We start from the raw sequence: 18,927 nt of genomic DNA on the forward strand, positions 1-18,927 counted from the left end.
AGGCAGAAGAACCAGAGATCAAATTGCCAACATCCATTGGATCATAGAAAAAGCAAGAGAGTTCCAGAAAAAACATCTACTTCTGCTTTATTAACTACAACAAAGCCTTTGACTGTGTGGATCACAACAAACTGTGGAAAATTCTTCAAGAGATGGGAATACCAGACCACCTTATGTGCCTCTTGAGAAATCGTATGCAGGTTAAGAAGCAACAGTTAGAACCGGACATGGAACAATGAACTGGTTCCAAACAGGGAAAGGAGTACATCAAAGCTGTATATTGTCACCCTGCTTATTTAATTTATATGCAGAGTACATCAGACTGCTTCCAAATAGGAAAAGGAGTAGTCAAGGCTGTATATTGTCACCCTGTTTATTTAACTTATATGTAGAGAACATCATGAGAAACGCTGGGCTGGATGAAGCACAAGTTGGAATCAAGATTGCCGGGAGAAATATCAATAACCTCAGATATGCAGATGACACCACCATTATGACAGAAAGTGAAGAGGAACTAAAAAGCCTCTTGATGAAAGTGAAAGAAGAGAGTGAAAAAGTTGGCTTAAAGCTCAACATTCAGAAAATGAAGATCATGGCATCTGGTCCTATCACTTCATGGGAAATAGATGGGGAAACAGTGGAAACAGTGTCAGACTTTATTTTTTGGGGCTCCAAAATCACTGCAGATGGTGATTGCAGCCATGAAATTAAAAGACATTTACTCCTTGGAAGGAAAGTTATGACCAACCTAGATAGCATATTGAAAAGCAGAGACATTACTTTGCCAACAAAGGTCCAACTAGTCAAGGCTATGGTTTTTCCAGTGGTCATGTATGGATGTGAGAGTTGGACCATGAAGAAAGCTGAGCGCTTAAGAATTGATGCTTTTGAACTGTGGTGTTGGAGAAGGCTCTTGAGAGTCCCTTGGACTGCAGGGAGATCCAACCAGTCCATTCTGAAGGAGATCAGCCCTGGGTGTTCTTTGGAAGGAATGATGCTAAAGCTGAAACTCCAGTACTTTGGCCACCTCATGCAAAGAGTTGACTCACTGGAAAAGACTCTGATGCTGGGAGGGATTGGGGGCAGGAGGAGAAGGGGACGACAGAGGATGAGATGGCTGGATGGCATCACCGACTCAATGGACGTGAGTCTGAGTGAACTCTGGGAGTTGGTGATGGATGGGGAGGCCTGGCGTGCTGCAATTCATGGGGTTGCAAAGAGTCGGACACGACTGAGAGACTGAACTGAACTGAACTGTACATCATGTGAAATGCTGGGCTGGATGAAGCAGAAGCTGGAATCAAGATTGCCAGAGAAATATCAATAACCTCAGATATGCAGATGACACCACCCTTGTGGCAGAAAGCAAAGAGGAATTAAAGAGCCTCTTGATAAAAGTGAAAGAGGAGAGTGAAAAAGCTGGTTTGAAACTCAACATTCAAAAAACTAAGATCATGGCATCCAGTCCCATCACTTCATGGCAAATAGATGGGCAAACAGTGACGGACTTTATTTTGGGGGGCTCCAAAATCGTTGCAGATGGTGACTGCAGCCGTGAAATTAAAAGACATTTGCTCCTTGGAAGAAAAGCCATGACCAATCTAGACAGCATATTAAAAAGCAGAGACATTACTTTGCTGACAAAGGTATGTCTTGTCAAAGCTATGGTTTTTCGAGTAGTCATGTATGTATGTAAGAGTTGGACCATAAGGAAAGCTGAGTGCTGAAGAACTGATGCTTTTGAACTGTGGTGTTGGAGAAGACTCTTGAGAGTCCCTTGGACTGTAAGGAGATCCAACCAGTCCATCCTAAAGGAAATCAGTCCTGAATATTCATTGGAAAGACTGATGCTGAAGCTGAAACTCCAACACTTTGGCCACCTGATGCGAAAAACGGACTCATTTGAAAAGACCCTGATACTGGAAAAGATTGAAGGTGGGAGGAGAGGGGGACGACAGAGGATGAGATGGTTAGATGGCATCACTGACTCGATGGAAATGAGTTTGAGCAAGCTCTGGGAGTTGGTGAAGGACAGGGAAGCCTGGCATGCTCCAGTCCATGGGGGTCACAAAGAGTTGGACACGACTGAATAACTGAATTGAACTAAACAGCTTAAACGGTGGGGAGGCTGAGAGTGTTTCAATAGAAGTATAAAAACAACATGGAATGTAAAGAGGGCTTTACATAGTTGGAATGGTCTCAAAGACATTAATATATTTAAAAGAAATGTGTGTGCGTGTGTGTGTGGCGGGGGCAGGGGGAGAGGGGAGAGAGAGAAATTGAGACAGAGACAGAGAGGCAGGAAGTAAACCAGGCACTTACAGAGTTGAAGCTCAAGTGCCCAGAGGAACACAGGGAAATAAGAAAGATGGTACTGGGTCAGGTCCATTCCTCCTTCCATATTTCTAATATTTGGAGGCAAATGAACAGCTGTAGGAGAAATTATTTGCCTTCTTCTGTATCATTATCAGAGGTCAGAGGCTTCATTCCAATACACTTCCTGGGAAAATGTATGTACTCATACACACTTGGAATTTGCATAAAACATTGGGGGTTTTAAAATTCTCTGAAGCCCATGAGATGAGCACCCTAGTCCTTGTGGACCCCAGAAGAAAACCCCCAGAGGCTAAATGTTTTGGAGAATTTGTTTGTGTTTTCCATATTTAACAAAGTACTTTGTAATATGGAACTTGCTCAACTTGCCTATATGGCATCACATTTTCTCATTACCTTGAACCGTTGTTGTTATTTTTAAAATTTTGACCTGATCCACTTTAACCTTTATATTTCCAGCCTAGAGCAGATAATTAAAATGCAAAGACACTGAATCTCAGTATCTTCTGTGGTTTCTCCCGTTCATCTCAAATCTAATGTGGGTATCCCATCCACAACTTCTCTTACCTAGCAGTTCCGGCACCCATGCCCTCCCAGCTCCTTCAAACAGGTATGGTTTATACACAGTAAAATGCACTTGCTTTAGGTGTGGGTTTTAGGGATGTAGTTCTCTAAGTTTTCACAAACGCATAAAGTTATGTATGTCTTGTATACAACAATAGCCACCACCACTGCTGCTAAGTCACTTCAGTCGTGTCCGACTCTGTGCGACCCCATAGACGGCAGCCCACCAGGCTCCCCTGTCCCTGGGATTCTCCAGGCAAGAACACCAGAGTGGGTTGCCATTTCCTTCTCCAGTGCATGAAAGTGAAAAGTGAAAGTGAAGTCACTTAGTCGTGTCCGACTCTTAGCGACCCCATGGACTGCAGCCCACCAGGCTCCTCCATCCGTGGGATTTTCCAGGCAAGAGTACTGGAGTGGGGTGCCATTGCCACCACCACTACCATAATCAAATTGAGAACAGTCTCACTGCTCCACAATGTTCCCTTGTGACCCTTTGCACTGGTCCTTCCCCAGGCCAGATCGTGGTGTCTGCTGAGCTGATTTTGGTCCCTATGGCTTTGCTTCCCTCCCTGTCCTCATCCCTCATGTCTTATAAATGGAGTCATACAGAATGCCCCCTTGGAGCCTGGATTCTTTCTCCTAGCACACTTCTGAGATTCATTCATGTTGAGCCACTTGTGACTTTGTCGGTAAAGAACCTGCCTGCAGTACAGGAGACCCGGGGTTCAATCCCTGAGTCAGGAAGATCCCCTGGAGCAGGAAATGGCAACTCACTTCAGTGTTCCTGCCTGGAGAACTGTTTGGACAGAGAACCGTATAGCCTGGAGGGCTACAATCCACTGGGTCCCAAGAGTTGGACACGACTGAGTGACCAAAGCAGCAGCACCTGTTGCTTCATTAAGTGACAGGACACAATTTCTTTATCCATTTCTCAGTTAATGGATATTTCCAGTTTGGGGTGATGACTTGCATTTTTTCTTGCTTTTTTTTTCTGGAGAAGGAAGGGGCTGGAGAGTGGACACCGAAAGCGTCATTGATTCTTCCTCCGTCTAAATCCTCTGGCAATTGTCACCAGTGCTGTCTTGGAGCCCCAACTGCACTGGAGCAGCTGTTCTTTTTGTATTTGGGCTTCTACTTTCACATTTACTTTCCTTTTCTGCAAACTGGGGCCCCAAAGTCCCTTGGTCTAGGCAGACAAGATCCAGAGGAAATAAAGCACAGGCTAAAGCTGTGTGCCTACTCCACTTGTGGTTCACCATCAGTTTCCAAATCACCTGAAAGCTTCTTAGAAAAGCAGAATCGCAGGCCCCACCCAATACCTACTGAGTCCGAGGCCAGGTGCGTCGGATGCATTTGAAAAGTTTGAGAAGCACTCCTCGTATTCCATATTGCTACTAAAAATAATACATACATACATACATATATATATATTTTTTCTTTCTCATAACATTTGGCCAATTCTTTCAACTTCTTTCCTTCCCTGGAGTAAACTCATTCTGTAGTTAGTTCTGTAAAGAATTCAAGTTTGGGACTTGAGGAGGTGGTGAGCGCTGCATCCTCGAAGGATGGAGGAACAGAAGTGGGAGGAAAAAGAGAAAGAGAAGGCGAGGACCGGGCCTGGACTGTTACATCCTCGCAGCCAGAGGGGGTTGATGGCGAGCGGCCGCCAGGGCCGGACCCTCCGTGGCCCCCTTGGCGGCCTCTCTGAGCCTGGACAACCGGGGCAGGACGCGGGCGGCGCGCGGCCCGGATGCTCGCGAAAACTTCGCAGAGCGGGGCCAGGCTGGCCAGGCTGAGAGGGCGGGGCGGGCGGGAGGCGGGACCGCGGGGGCGGGGCCGGCGCCGCGAGGGGCGGGGTCGTCGCCGAGGCCGCGGGGGCAGCGACGGCGCCGGGCAGCGGGAGCGGCGGCCGCGCCATGTGGCTGCTGGGGCCGCTGTGCCTGCTGCTGAGCAGCGCCGCGGGTGAGTCGGGGGGCGTCCGGAGAACTTTCTGAGGGGCGCGGGGCGCGGCGGCGGGGCTGCGATCGTGCCCCCTCCCCTTGCCCGGGCTGCGTCTCCAGGCGCGGGTGTGCACAGAGGGCGGACCCCGGCGCCGGGCTGGCCGGGACCCCGGCGAGGGGCCGCGGCGGGGTGCGCGCCGTCCTATTGTGTGGGCGTGCGCGCCGGCTTGTGCTGTGTGGTGTGTGCACGGGCGGGGCTTTGTGTGCAGTCCGGCTCTGGGGAGCCCGGCAGCTGCCCCGATTGGGCGTAGCTGGAGAGTTCGTGTGTGTGTGTGTGTGTGTGTGTGTGTGTGTGTGTGTTGTGTGTTGTGTAGAAGAAAGGAAGAAGGGTGGGGAGAGGAGAGAACGCTTCCCTGATCCCAGCATCCCAGACGCGGGGTGCTGGGTGCTGCGATAGCCTCCCCAGGGCCCCTTTGGGTCTTGTGTGCACCCCCGTGCGTCAGTTTCCTACCTGGTCCGCCGGGCGGGTGGTATCGCCCTTCCCATCCATTCCTGCCTGGGACTGTTTGGTTTAAGCAAAGGGAGATGAAGCAGGGCCGGACCTGGGAATTATTCATCTTTCCCACTGATTCTGGGAGCAGGACATTTATTTAAATCATCTGATCACCCCCACTCACCTTACGGTGGACGCCCTGTCCGGCAAGATGCCCTGGGAGAGGGCACGGGGTTCATCTGCCACCCTTTGAACCTGGCATCGCCTTTAGCGTGTGCACCCTGAGGTCTTCAGGAGCAGCGTGACGTTCTCTGAAACTTTTCTGCTGATGTGGGCACGCTCCAGATTCCAGCCCGGAGCTGTTCCCCTGCCCCTGCCCTCTGGTCACAGCTGTCAGCTGCCCCCTCCAAGGGTCGGCAGGCCCTTGACCCCCCCATAGTTATTTCTGGGCAGCTGGTGCACGGGAAAGTAGATGGCAGGGCAGCGTGAACTTTCTGAAGTTGGTGCCATCTACATGTCTAATTCATGCTCGATTCCCCCACATACTTCTAGCTACTTGAGGTGGAAGTATCTTTGGGGGTGTATTTGTTGGGGAAGTTGAGCCTCACTTAATTCCAGGCTTCCCCCTCCCTGCCAGATGTGCACTAGGAAAGACAAACCCTCCTCCTTGTTTGGAGTCCCTGGTCCTGGCCATCCTGAGAATCCACTGGGTAGCCTTCCCCCACTCTAAGACCTATGACATCATCCCCACTCCTCTGAGACTCCCGCTTAGATGTCTGTGGGTTTTCTGCGGCTTCTAGGGAGGGTGGAATGCTGGTGGCTGCTGTGGATTTTTAACCAGGTGTGGGTCAGAGTGTCCTGTTTGTCCTGAACTACTCAGCCACCCCAGGGAGAGGGTTTCCAGGGGGCGTTGGCAGTCACAGGTAGGGACGAGTGATTATTTGGAGGCTGTTAGAACTGGGAGGTTTCCTGGACATCTCAGACACAAAGACCTGCCTAGATTCATGCTTTCTATTTGCATTGACCTGGTGTGTCCCCTGATAAAACCCAAGTAGGACAGTCCAGAAGCCAGGTCTTGTGCATGTCCTCAGGGAACTGCCTGCGGCCCAGTAGAAACTGTTATTTATTGCATCTCCCAGTTAGTACTGGGTGGCTTTCGTTGAGTCTTCATGACTGTAAAAATAGCTGTACAGTTAATTTTGTCTTTCTCTGGTCAGCACTGGTTAATATGTGTGTACGTGTAAAATAGGGCTAAAATAAGTAGAATAGTCAGAGTGGGTTTGAGCAAACTCCAGGAGATAGTGAAGGACAGGGAAATCTGGTGTGCTACAATCCATGGGGTTCAAAGAGTTGGACACGACTGAACAACAGTCATAGTGGGGAGGGAAGGATGGGGGGTGGTAGTTACAAAACACCTAGCTGTCCCAACTGGTGGTTTTCTGTTATCCGTGTTTCTTGGGCTTGTGTGGTTTTGACTCACCTTTACAGTGAGTTGCTAGTTTAGAAACCTCTAGGCAGGTTGAAGTGTGTGCATTATATTAAGTATCACCCTTCTAGAAGGGATTTCACTTTGCCCTAACTTGTCACCGGAGAACAGGGCCGGTCACGTCTCCTGAAGCCTATATGGTAGGTCAATTCGTAGTGGGCCAAAGACCCTGTCCTTCTGTCCCATATCCTCCACCTCCATGCTCTTTTGGGAAGTTGATCGAACAAGAAAGATGATAAATGCCAGTGCTTTGGCACTTTGGATTTCTTTCTCCCTTTGATAGTTTGTGAAGAAACTCGGGGTCAGAGCGGAGCCCTAGTCTGAGTTTCAGGTCTTTGTAGGACTGGAAGGACACCGACATTTCAACAGCAATCTGGAGGCCTCTATTTTTCAGGAATCTTCTCAGACACCTTTGCATGCATGTGTATATTTTTTCCTTCCTTTGTTTTTACTGTTTGTGTTAGGGAAGTGAAGCATCGATTTCGACCGTTATTATTTTTTAATGTATCTGGTGAGAAAGGCTCAGGCTGTTTGAGGTCCAGCTTTCCTTGCCGAGGTGGGCTCAGTGGGTTTAAATGCGTGGATGCTGAAGGATGTCTAATGGTGGGCAGGCCTTGTGGGGGTTAGACGGTTCACCTCCTTACTGGTTGACCTTTTAGGAACTCCCTGACCTTTTCTACCTGTCCGTGAAAAGGCTTGATTTCCCCCGTGTGTACCCAGGAGTGTGGGTGTTGACCTTTTCTTTTGGAGCGATCTGCTTAGTGATGTGAGCAGGTGGGTTTTATTATTATTATTATTTTTAAACGAACTGAGTGGCTTTGTGCAGCCTAGGCCCGTCGATGAGGCTGTGTGCAGCAAGTACAAATAAACACACCTTATTGCTTTTCGTCTTCAAAGAGACGGATGAAGGCTCCCTGCTGGGGTGCGAGGTGTTTTTTCCTGACAGTCCACTTCGGCCTTTACCTTTGTGATAAGTGACGGAGAGGCACAGGATGTGAGCCAGGAGCAGAGGGAGGGCCTCCAAGACTGGTCTAGGTGTCTCGCTGCCAAGGTCACCAGAAGAACTTGAAAGTGGGTTTGTATCGTCTTCTTTGTGAAAGGGTTTAGAGAACTGGGAATTAGGAGAGTTTCTAATCAAATAATCTACGAAAGTCATGGCCTTTTCCACCTTCCCCTTTTTCACGGGAAAGGAGAGAATAGGGAACCCAGTATCTATGGACCCTCATCTCCTGCGTGTGAGATGCTTTGCTCGCCCTTGACACACGTGATTCCGTTGAGTTTTTCCAACGATATTGTGTGACAGGAAGTCATTTTGTGGTCCGTGAAAGATTATCCGTACCCAGGGTGCCAGATTCTGACTCGAGTTTCTCTCTGGGCCCCCAGTCTGGGCTTTCCGCCCTATTTCCGGGCATCCTTCCATGCCTTTCCCCCTACGTGCTTTTGTGAATTAACAATCCATGAGTTTGTTTCCATAAACAGCCCCCCTTCCCAAATCTGTTCACTTTGCAGTCACAGCAGTTGGTATTTGTGGTAAATACATAAAAATAAATCCCAGGCCTTGAGTAAAGATAGAACTTTCAAAATAGCGCCCATATTTTTGCTCTGTGCATGGGAGAGGCATGTCTGGCAGGGAGATACCACTGGACATGGTTCCATTTCTTGACCCGAGGTGTAGTTACATGGGGGTTTGTTTTCATTCATTAAATTCTATATTTACCTTTCCCCCCTTTTCTTACATGTTTATGGTATTTTACAGTTAAAAAATGGAAGACAAGTCAGAGTGATGGAACTGGTTTTAGCTATGAGAGAGCCCTGGGGGAAAATCTGTTTTTGGTTGTGGAGTTATCTTGTTTGTTCTTTTTCCCTCTTTCTCTCTTTGGAATATTTTGGAAATGCATGGGCCGTCCTAACTGTACAGCTATTTTTGCCTCAGCATCTACCTAACAACTGGGGAGGTTTTTAAACATGGCTGCTCCTGTGTGTGTGTTGCTTTTATTGTAATTGTTGTGAAAGAATCTACCTTTTGGGTCTTAAGAGTGCCCTTAAAACGTCTGCTGGGAGAAGAGCCAGGTACTCTGAGGATACAGGATTTGCCTGTCATATGCATTTGATGTTTGATATTGCTCACAGGTTAAGTAAACTTTTGGTGGCTTAGCTGGTAAAGCGTCCGACTGCCATGCAGGAGACCCGGGTTTGACCCCTGGGTTGGGAAGATCCCCTGGAGAAGGGAATGGCTACCCACTTCAGTTCTTGCCTGGAGAATCCCATAGATAGAGGAACCTGGTGGGCTACAGACCATGGGGTTGCAAAGAGTTGGACACAACTGAGCAACTAAGCGCACACACACACACACACACACACACACAGGACAAGTAGACTTGTGTGACAGGATAACTGCCTGGTCAGAGGGATGGCAAATATCTATTTCAGATAGGATGGTTAGGGTTTCGGAGATGGCTGCAGGGCTGGGGTTTATGGGGAAGCATCTCTCAGCCTGGCGCTGTTGGCGTTGGGACTGGAGGGCTCCTTGTTGTGGGGGGCTGTCCTTTGTATTGTAGCTTGTTTACAGCACCGCTGGTCTTTGGTGCCAGAAGCAGCCTCCTTCTCCCTGCCCCCCTGAGTTGTGACAACCAACAATGTCTCCAGCCGTTCCCACATTTCCCTTGAGAATCAGCCCAGCTTGAGCACCCCAGTTGCGAACCCTGGGTCTGGTGTGAGCATTCCCCACCTTGCCATACATCTGGAGCATTCTTACTGCTCATCCAGAAGTGTCTCCCAGATACAGCAATTCAGAGAGGTTTTCTCCTCCCAAGGGTCTCTTCATCATCAGGTTTCTGCTTTCTGTTTCTGCAACCCCACAAGTTCAATGTGAAAATAGGTTTTATCTAGAAATAGCCTCAGCCCTGACCTTTCGCTCCTGCTTCTTGCTCTTGTGTGATAGTGAAAGCAAGTGAAGCTGGAGATTGTGGATTTCATTCCCCTGGGAGAGATAGGCTGAGGAAGCAAGTAAAAGGCAGGTGGTGGGTGACACCAGAGCCACTTGGTTCCCTGAAGACCTTTTAAACTTGGGAGGTTCACTATCCCTGTGAGCTGGAGGAGAAGCGCCCTGAAAGTTTGCCTTGGGAGCTGCGTGTTGAAATCTCACCCTGGAAGTCCCCCTGCCTCCACCCCACAGAGCGGTCATTGTTTCTCTCGGTTCCCCTTCCCTCCCCATGGTTCCTTCCCCCTTCCCATCAAAAGCTTTTACAACTGGAGTTCCTTCTCTAGGTGGGCAGAGGGGATCGTCTATACTAGCAGCCTGTGAGCTTTGGAGAAATTTGCGTCTTGTACTTTCTTCTCTGAAGTCCTTTGAAAGTTAAGCTCTGTGTCACTTAGTAACTCTTGTATTCCTTTAAGACACTGCCTCCCAGCTATCCGGTTCCTTTGTTCAGTGGTGGCCAGCCAGCCTTGAGTTTTTAGCTTCCTCCTCTCTTCAGAAGACCAGCATCGATGTGCAGTGTCTGCTGCTGTCTTCTTCTGTGTGTGAGTTCGCAGGGAGAAAGGAGCTACCAAGAGAGCAGCGCTGGGTTTGGAGGGAGAGAAGTGTCCCTTATCTTCCATCAGACACAGGAGCCTCAAATCACACCCTCTCCCCAAAGGCTTCTTCAGGTGGGAGCCCTGGCTTCCTGAGCCTGTGAGTCTTGTTTTCTTCCCTTTTGTCTCTGGGTAACTTCTTGAAGCTTTATAGTATGTCCCCTACATGGGAATGGGTTCCATTCCAAGAGGGTATTTGTAAGTCCAGTTTGTTCATAAGTGCAACGAAGTTAGCCTACGTACCCAACTAACAGAATCAGCTATGTAATACTGTTCTGTAATACGTTTATAATACTTTTCACACAAATAATACATAAAAAACAAACACACAAAAAATAAACATTTTAAATCTTACAATACAATGCCTTGAAAGGTGTAGTGTTACTTGCTCAGTCCTGTCCAACTCTTTATGACCCCGTGGATTGTAGCCCTCCAGGCTCCTCTCTCCGTGGAATTCTCCAGGCAAGAATACTGGAGTGGGTAGCTAATCCCATCTCCAGGAGATCTTCCTGACCCATACAGGGGCTGACATCAAATGGAGAGGCACGAAGAGTTACTGACTGGAGGAGGGAGGCAGGGGGGAGATGGTAGAGCTGAAGGATTGTCAGCAATAGGAGACGGAGAGCAAGCTGCAATTTCACTCACAACTGACATTGATGGCACAAGTCCTGGTTCCTTGTTGGAACCAGATGCACATTTGCATCTTTGAAAGTTTGCAACTTGAAGGTTCGTGTGTAGGGACTTCCTGTCTTCGACTGTTCTCTAGTGCGGTACTGGCTCTGTGCTCTAGGGCGGGCAGAGCTGTGTAGAACTTGTTCTTGGCCCTTGAAGACTTGAATGATCCAGTGATGGAAATGGGGTTGTTTACCTCTGTCATGAGCTGGGAAGCGCAGAGGCACTCCTCCAGCAAGTGGGGTTTTGGAGGCATTGTGTTCCTAAATATGAGATGTACTGATGGATCTATGCCCTTCATGAGAACACAACTGTGTGGATGTCACAAGGCTTTGGCAAACCCGGATATCCAGTCATTGGGAATATTTAATGGATGAGTCATTCTTTTCTTAAAATTTTTATTTTTATACGACTTTTAAAGGTTACTTTTCATTTGCAGTTATTATAAAATATTGACTATATTCCCTGTGTTGTACAATACATCCTTGTACACCCACTTACACCCACTGCCCCGCCGGTGACCATGAGTTTGTTCTCTACCCCTGTGAGTCAGCTTCGTTTATGTTATATTCACTAGTTGTGGTATTTTTTAGATCCACATATAAGTGATATCATATAGTATTTCTCTCTGTTTGACTTATTTCACTAAACATAATGCCCTCCAAGTTGGATGGGTCATTCTTAATAAGGTTTCAGAGGTGATGGCGCATGTCCTAGCTTGCTTCTTTAGCTATCCGGATGAAATTTTGGGGTAAATATAATGGTATTCTAAGGTTCTTGTAACTCTAGGCTTATGAGATTCTAATGAGACATTTCTTCTGGGGCTGTAGGCAGCAATCTTCTTTATCTTGTCATACTTCCTACAGACACATATATGCTAAAGTAAAGTGAAAGTGAAATTGCTCAGCTGTGCGGACTCTTTGCAACCCCATGGACTATACAGTCCATGGAGTTCTCCAGGCCAGAGTACTGGAGTAAATAGCCTATCCCTTCTCCAGTGGGTCTTCCTGACCCAGGAATCGAACTGGGATCTCCTGCATTGCAGGCTAGCGCACACATATATGTGATAAATATGTATAATTATATTATACAAATAAATATATATATTTATATATGTATAATATGCATATCTTGGTGTATATATACACATATCTTAGTGTGTGTGTGTGTATATATATATATGTCTTTATATATATATATTCACATACATACATATATATGTGTGTATAGAAACACATATATATGCAACATTTAGAACTACACATGGAACAGCAGACTGGTTCCAAATAGGAAAAGGAGTATGTCAAGGCTGTATATTGTCACCCTACTTATTTAACTTATATGCAGAGTACATCATGAGAAACGTTGGGCTGGAAGAAGCACAAGCTGGAATCAAGATTACTGGGAGAAATATCAATAACCTCAGATATGTAGATGACACCACCCTTATGGCAGAAAGTGAAGAGGAAATAATAAGCCTCTTGATAAAAGTGAAAGTGGAGAGTGAAAAATTTGGCTTAAAGCTCAACATTCAGAAAACGAAGATCATGGCATCTGGTCCCATCACTTCATGGGAAATAGATGGGGAAACAGTGGAAACAGTGGTTGACTTTATTTTTCTGGGCCCCAAAATCACTGCAGATGGTGACTGCAGCCATGAAATTAAAAGACGCTTACTCCTTGGAAGGAAAGTTATGACCAACCTAGAGAGCATATTCAAAAGCAGAGACATTACTTTGCCAACAAAGGTCCGTTTGGTCAAGGCTATGGTTTTTCCAGTGGTCATGTATGGATGTGAGAGTTGGACTGTGAAGAAAGCTGAGCACCAAAGAATTGATGCTTTTGAACTGTGGTGTTGGAGAAGACTCTTGAGAGTCCCTTGGACTGCAAGGAGATCCAACCAGTCCATTCTGAAGGAGATCAGCCCTGGGTGTTCTTTGGAAGGAATGATGCTAAAGCTGAAACTCCAGTACTTTGGCCACCTCATGCAAAGAGTTGACTCATTGGAAAAGACTCTGATGCTGGGATGGGTTGGGGGCAGGAGGAGAAGGGTACGACAGAGGATGAGATGGCTGGATGGCATCACTGACTCGATGGACGTGAGTCTCAGTGAACTCCGGGAGTTGGTGATGGACAGGGAGGCCTGGCGTGCTGTGATTCATGGGGTCGCAAAGAGTTGGACACGACTGAGCAACTGAACTGACTGCTATGTATATATATATATATATATATATATATATATATATATATATATATATATCCTACCTTTTTTAGTCTCTAATCCTACTAGATTGTAAAGTCATTAATGGCTAGAATCATATGTTAAATGTATATGTCATATTTCTCATTTCTTTTGTGGAGTCTAGGAGCATAATAATGGCTTCCAATCACTGGAGGGTTCTCTACCTGGCAGGATGCCAAAACTGCACATATTTCATTATAATCTTCCTGAATTAAAAATATTATCAAAATAATACCTTGCTTATTATAAAAATTTCAAGCACAGTAGAAGTCATTATAGTAAAACATTAACATCTTTCTTTATCCTCTGTTTGCATTTCTTATTTCTTTTTAAAGTCACTATTAACTGTCTGGTGTATCAGTTTAGTCCTTGTGGATTTATACACACACATGCATGTGCCCATAGAGTTAATGAGCTCATACGTGCCTATATTTGTTGTTTTTTTACTTGCTTTTGAAAATGTTGTATTTTATCAATTCTACTTTGAGATATATGCATTGGGCACACTTGCCTCCTGTCGTTTAGACATTCCGTTTATTCCCAAGCACTTGGCATGTTCATTCACCTTCACATGCCGTTCACTTTCTCAGTTTATAAATGGCACTCTTTTTGCTTCTATCTTAGAAACAAAACGTGATATATCTTCAAGCACCTGACTTTAAAGTGCTTGGCTCATACTTTGCAAGAAAATGGAACTGGACTTCCCTGGTGGTACAGTGGATAAGAATCTGCCTGCCAGTGCAGACAGATTCAGTCCCTGGTCTCGGAAGATTCCACATGCCGCAGAGCAACTAAGCACATGTGCCACAAGTACTGAAGCCCGCGTGCCCAAGAGCTCACGGGCCACAGCTACTGAACCCACACACCTAAGAGCTCACAGGCCACCGCTACCGAGCCCGCGTGCCTAAGAGCTCACAGGCCACCGCTACTGAGGCCACATGCCTAAGAGCTCACAGGCCCCTGCTACCGAGGCCACATGCCTAAGAGCTCACAGGCCACCACTACCGAGCCCGCATGCCTAAGAGCTCACAGACCACAGCTACTGAACCCACATGCCTAAGAGCTCACAGGCCACTGCTACCGAGGCCACACGCCTAAGAGCTCACAGGCCACCACTACCGAGCCCGCACGCCTAAGAGCTCATAGACCACCGCTACCGAGCCCGCGTGCCTAAGAGCTCACGGGCCACCGCTACCAAGCCCGCGTGCCTAAGAACTCACAGACCACAGCTACTGAACCCACATGCCTAAGAGCTCACAGGCCACTGCTACCAAGGCCACATGCCTAAGAGCTCACAGACCACAGCTACTGAATCCACGTGCCTAAGAACTCACAGGCCACCGCTACCAAGCCCACGTGCCTAAGAGCTCACAGACCACAGCTACTGAACCCACATGCCTAAGAGCTCACAGGCCACTGCTACCGAGCCCGCATGCCTAAGAGCTCACAGGCCACTGCTACCGAGGCCACATGCCTAAGAGCTCACAGGCCACTGCTACCGAGCCCACGTGCCCAAGAGCTCACAGGCCACAGCTACTGAACCCACGTGCCTAAGAACTCACAGGCCACCGCTACCAAGCCCACGTGCCTAAGAGCTCACAGACCACAGCTACTGAACCCACATGCCTAAGAGCTCACAGGCCACTGCTACCAAGGCCACATGCCTAAGAGCTCACAGACCACAGCTACTGAACCCACGTGCCTAAGAACTCACAGGCCACCGCTACCAAGCCCACGTGCCTAAGAGCTCACAGACCACAGCTACTGAACCCACATGCCTAAGAGCTCACAGGCCACTGCTACCGAGCCCGCATGCCTAAGAGCTCACAGGCCACTGCTACCGAGGCCACATGCCTAAGAGCTCACAGGCCACTGCTACCGAGCCCACGTGCCCAAGAGCTCACAGGCCACAGCTACCGAGGCCACATGCCTAAGAGCTCAGGGGCCACCACTGCCGAGCCCGCATGCCTAAGAGCTCACGGGCCACCGCTACCGAGGCCACATGCTGCACCTACTGAAGCCCATGGGCCTAGAGCCTGTGTTCCACAGGAAGACAAGCCACCACAACGAGAAGCCGGTGCACTGCAATGAATAGTAGCCCTTGCTTGCTGTAGGTGGAGAAAGCCCATGCATAGCAAAGAAGACCCAGGACAACCCAAAATAAATAAATTAATTAATTAACTAAGAAAGAAAATATGGAATTGTAGTCATTCTCCAGTGACAGATACTTGCTTCACTATTTTCATATTTATGTAGTTTCCTTGCCTTTTCTATACACAGTAATTTTTCATTTCAGTGCAAAATTTTAGTGTCGTATTTTAAAAGGCTTTCTAAATAGCAGGTAAATTCAGCCTCTGCGTTTCCAACAATACACAGTACTGGATGGAAATGATGACACACGTTAGCACCTGTGACCAAGTTCTTCTCCCAGGTGCTGAGACTGACCAGCAGATCACAGCTTCTGTTCATTCTGTGCTCTCGTAAGGTGTTGTTGGCTATTGGGCACCTCTTGAGTTCAGAGATGTTACAGTATTAAAGGTAAATTAGGCACATCCTCATTTCAGAGATGTTCGAATACCAAAGGTATGTGTCTTCTTGCTCATCTTTCTTTTAGTTTTTCTGTAAGTATGCATTCTTTTAAAAACACCTTTAAAAACATGTGGTATATGTCAGTACCATGATTTTTTTTCATGTGTCTGCTGATGAATCCTATTTCATTTTCACAGCATTCATTTAGGTAGACAGTATGCTCTGCCATTGTAGAGATGGGGAAACTAGAACACTAAAGAAATTTCCCAACCCTGCAGCCAGCAAGAGGTGGTTTCAGGATTCGCATGTAGGTTGCTCTTGACTGCTGGCTCTACTGCATAGGCATTGAGTAGACATTCAAATTCTTGTGTGTTGGAAGAAGGAGGTGTACTCCTAGATGGTGCTAGAGAGTTCAGTGCTGTCAGTATTGATTCCTTGCTTGTTATGTTAGATAGAATAATCTGTTGGAGAGCCATTGGTCAGGAAGCATCTCAAGTTGTTTTTATTCAAGTGGCCTGTTCTCGGCAGATTGAAATTGACATTTTGCTTGTCCCCGCTATGGGGGACTTGTTGTTATAGACATTTAAATTGGCTTTTGTAGAGGTTTTCTTTATTAAAAGAAACAATAGCAACAATAAACAAATTATTTCAGCACCATGAGACTTGCCTTTGAATGTATTCATGATGGAGATGTTTTCCCCCCTTCGGTGGAAACATTTTGTTGGAATACCAACCAAAAGTAATTTCTTTTTGGTCAGTACTTCCTTCAAGTAGCGCTGGCTGCCAAAGAGAAGTGCCCACTGTCTATAAAAATCTAAAAATAGATTTTTAGGACAAAAATATAGTACTGATTATAATGCCTCATTTAAAAAGAAAACTTTAAGTTTGGTCTTTCTCACTCCGAGGTTAAGCTGGTATGGTTCAAATATGGGAGAACTTTTTTTGAACTAGTCATTGATGTTATTTTGTTGAGGAAGGTGAAATGTTAATGTACTGCACCAGAAAGAAATCATAGCTGGAAAGAATTTGCCCCATTTTGTTACCTCAAACCAAGGGGCTCTTATGGGCAGTAGGTCCTGTCTTGTGAGGAAATAACACTGCAGGTCTGAAAGGCGTTAATAACTACAGCAGACCATAATAAGCTTCAGGATTCCAAACCTGCACTCCTAAGTTCTCTCCTGAAACCTGTCTCTCTTTTTAATGAGTCTTTGTGCTACCAGGGGACTGTGAACTGGGTGAATTTGCAGGTGCTCAAGTCCAGCTGTGGTTTTTGACAGGCAACATGGTGAGACTGAAGACGAGGGTTGTCTCTGGCCTGGAGGGAGGCTGCTGAGAGGGGGCACAGCCAGTTAGTTGCCTCTGGAACTGGGTGCTGGAGGGGCACGGCCCCTATGAATAACTTGATTTAGAAGACGTGCCGACCCAAGGTGCCAGCGTTCTGTTTGGGACACTCGTGTGTCTGTTGGCAGAGCGAAATGAAAACATAAAAGGTGTGTAATTTTATTGCATTAAAAATCTGTTCTCGTTATTATAAGGCCCAGTGAGGTTAGCTTTGGGGATATCACAAGTGTGCTGTCTGATGGCCTTACTGGAACATTTTTCTTCAGCTTCTGCCTTGAATCAGGGCAGTGTTCTCTAGGAGAACTAATTGGACATGGCTGAGAAGTGAGCCCTCGTGATACTTGTAATTCCACAGTCAGTTGAAAAAGAAACCCTCTCAATTGGTTTGGAAAATGCTAAATTTAGCTTGTTTTTTATTATAAAAATAAAGATGGGGGAGTTTGGGGACGATGGAAGAGTGATTAGTAGCAGGGGGTGTTTCATTGGTAAAAATTTCATCAGAAAAAAATCCAAAGCTATAAAAAATGGTTGATGCTAAGAGAAACCAGAACAGAGCTGAATGAGGGCTTCAAAAGCAGATTTTATAAAATTTGATTAGAAGATATGATAGGAGGGAGCTCAGCTGGCAGGGGTGTGGCATGGCAGGACGGTAAAGAGCGGATGGTAATTGCTGTAGAAGAGAAAGGCTCACATCGGGAATAATCTATAGTAATTAAAGATTGAACTAACCTTGTAAATGTTATAGAGAAGCGATGAACCTCTGTGGAACCTATGAAGGGCGGCAGCAGTGCAGTAGGGGAAGATTTAGCATGCTCAGAGTTCATTTGTGTTGCCCAAGTTGATGATAATGACAATTCAGGAAAAGCTAACAGATGTCGAAAATATACTAAGGGTGCTTGATTTTTATACCAATACCAGAGAAATTGGAGTGGATCAGGAGTTGGACTGTATATTCAAGGAAAGGAACATTCTCCATCACTGGAGGGCAATCTCAGGATCTTTTGAAAGTACCCAGAAAGTGTAATTCAGCAATAATCCTGAGCAGAAGAAAGAACTCTCCCATTCTTGTGTGATTCGAATTCCAGAGGCAGGAGGGGGTCATGCATGTTTCTTTAATGTCCATCTTATTTGTTGTTTAGTCCAGCACCTGAGTCAGGGCTTGGTTTAGCGTCCGTCACACAATAGGATCTCCTGTAAGTTACCTAGAAGGCACGGAGGTGATCGCTCAAGATAAGCGACTGTGACTTTGAAGAGGAGAAGCAGTTGAGGGAAGGAAGAAATTGAGAGGTTGCCCTTTGGTGATGCATTGTTTCTGCTCCAGGCTTTGAAACAGTCTCATTCGGCATCAAAGACCTGCAGAGATCGTCATAGCGGAGACACCTGTGGCTTAAAAGAAAATGACAAAAAGAGAGAGTGCTTGTAGAGGAAAATGGATTATAGTAGTTTTAAAGGCATGTGATAAATTAGACAATTAAGAGTCTAGCATGTGGCATATAAAAAGGGTTTCTGACAGGTGAATGAAAACTGCTGTGCCTCTTAATTCCACTTGAAGGGAGTTTACACAGCTTACTTAACGAATATGAGAAGTTACTGGGAGGAAAGAATTGAAAACAGATCCGTCTTATGAAATATCAGTGTTAAAAACATTAAATAATAAGAAACTTAAGATTATCTTCTGGCCTAATCTAAAAGGAAGTAAAACTTGCTACTGAGACAACACAAATGATTCGAGGAAGGAAGCGCATCAATCAAT

General features: G+C 46.4%; 1 protein-coding gene across 1 annotated transcript in view; it reads left to right on the forward strand.

Annotated features, from left to right (window-relative positions):
- The first annotated feature begins 4,760 nt into the window (after positions 1 to 4,760).
- Positions 4,761 to 18,927, forward strand: part of LDLRAD3 (low density lipoprotein receptor class A domain containing 3) — a 274,062-nt gene continuing 259,895 nt past the window's right edge. Inside the window, exon 1 of the mRNA XM_019975516.2 lies at positions 4,761 to 4,860. Coding sequence (XP_019831075.2) covers positions 4,815 to 4,860 — 46 coding nt within the window. The 5' untranslated portion in view covers positions 4,761 to 4,814. The remainder of the gene's footprint in view (positions 4,861 to 18,927) is intronic.

The sequence above is a fragment of the Bos indicus genome, chromosome 15 (genome assembly GCF_029378745.1).
Source record: "Bos indicus isolate NIAB-ARS_2022 breed Sahiwal x Tharparkar chromosome 15, NIAB-ARS_B.indTharparkar_mat_pri_1.0, whole genome shotgun sequence".
NCBI classification, from domain to species: domain Eukaryota; kingdom Metazoa; phylum Chordata; class Mammalia; order Artiodactyla; family Bovidae; genus Bos; species Bos indicus.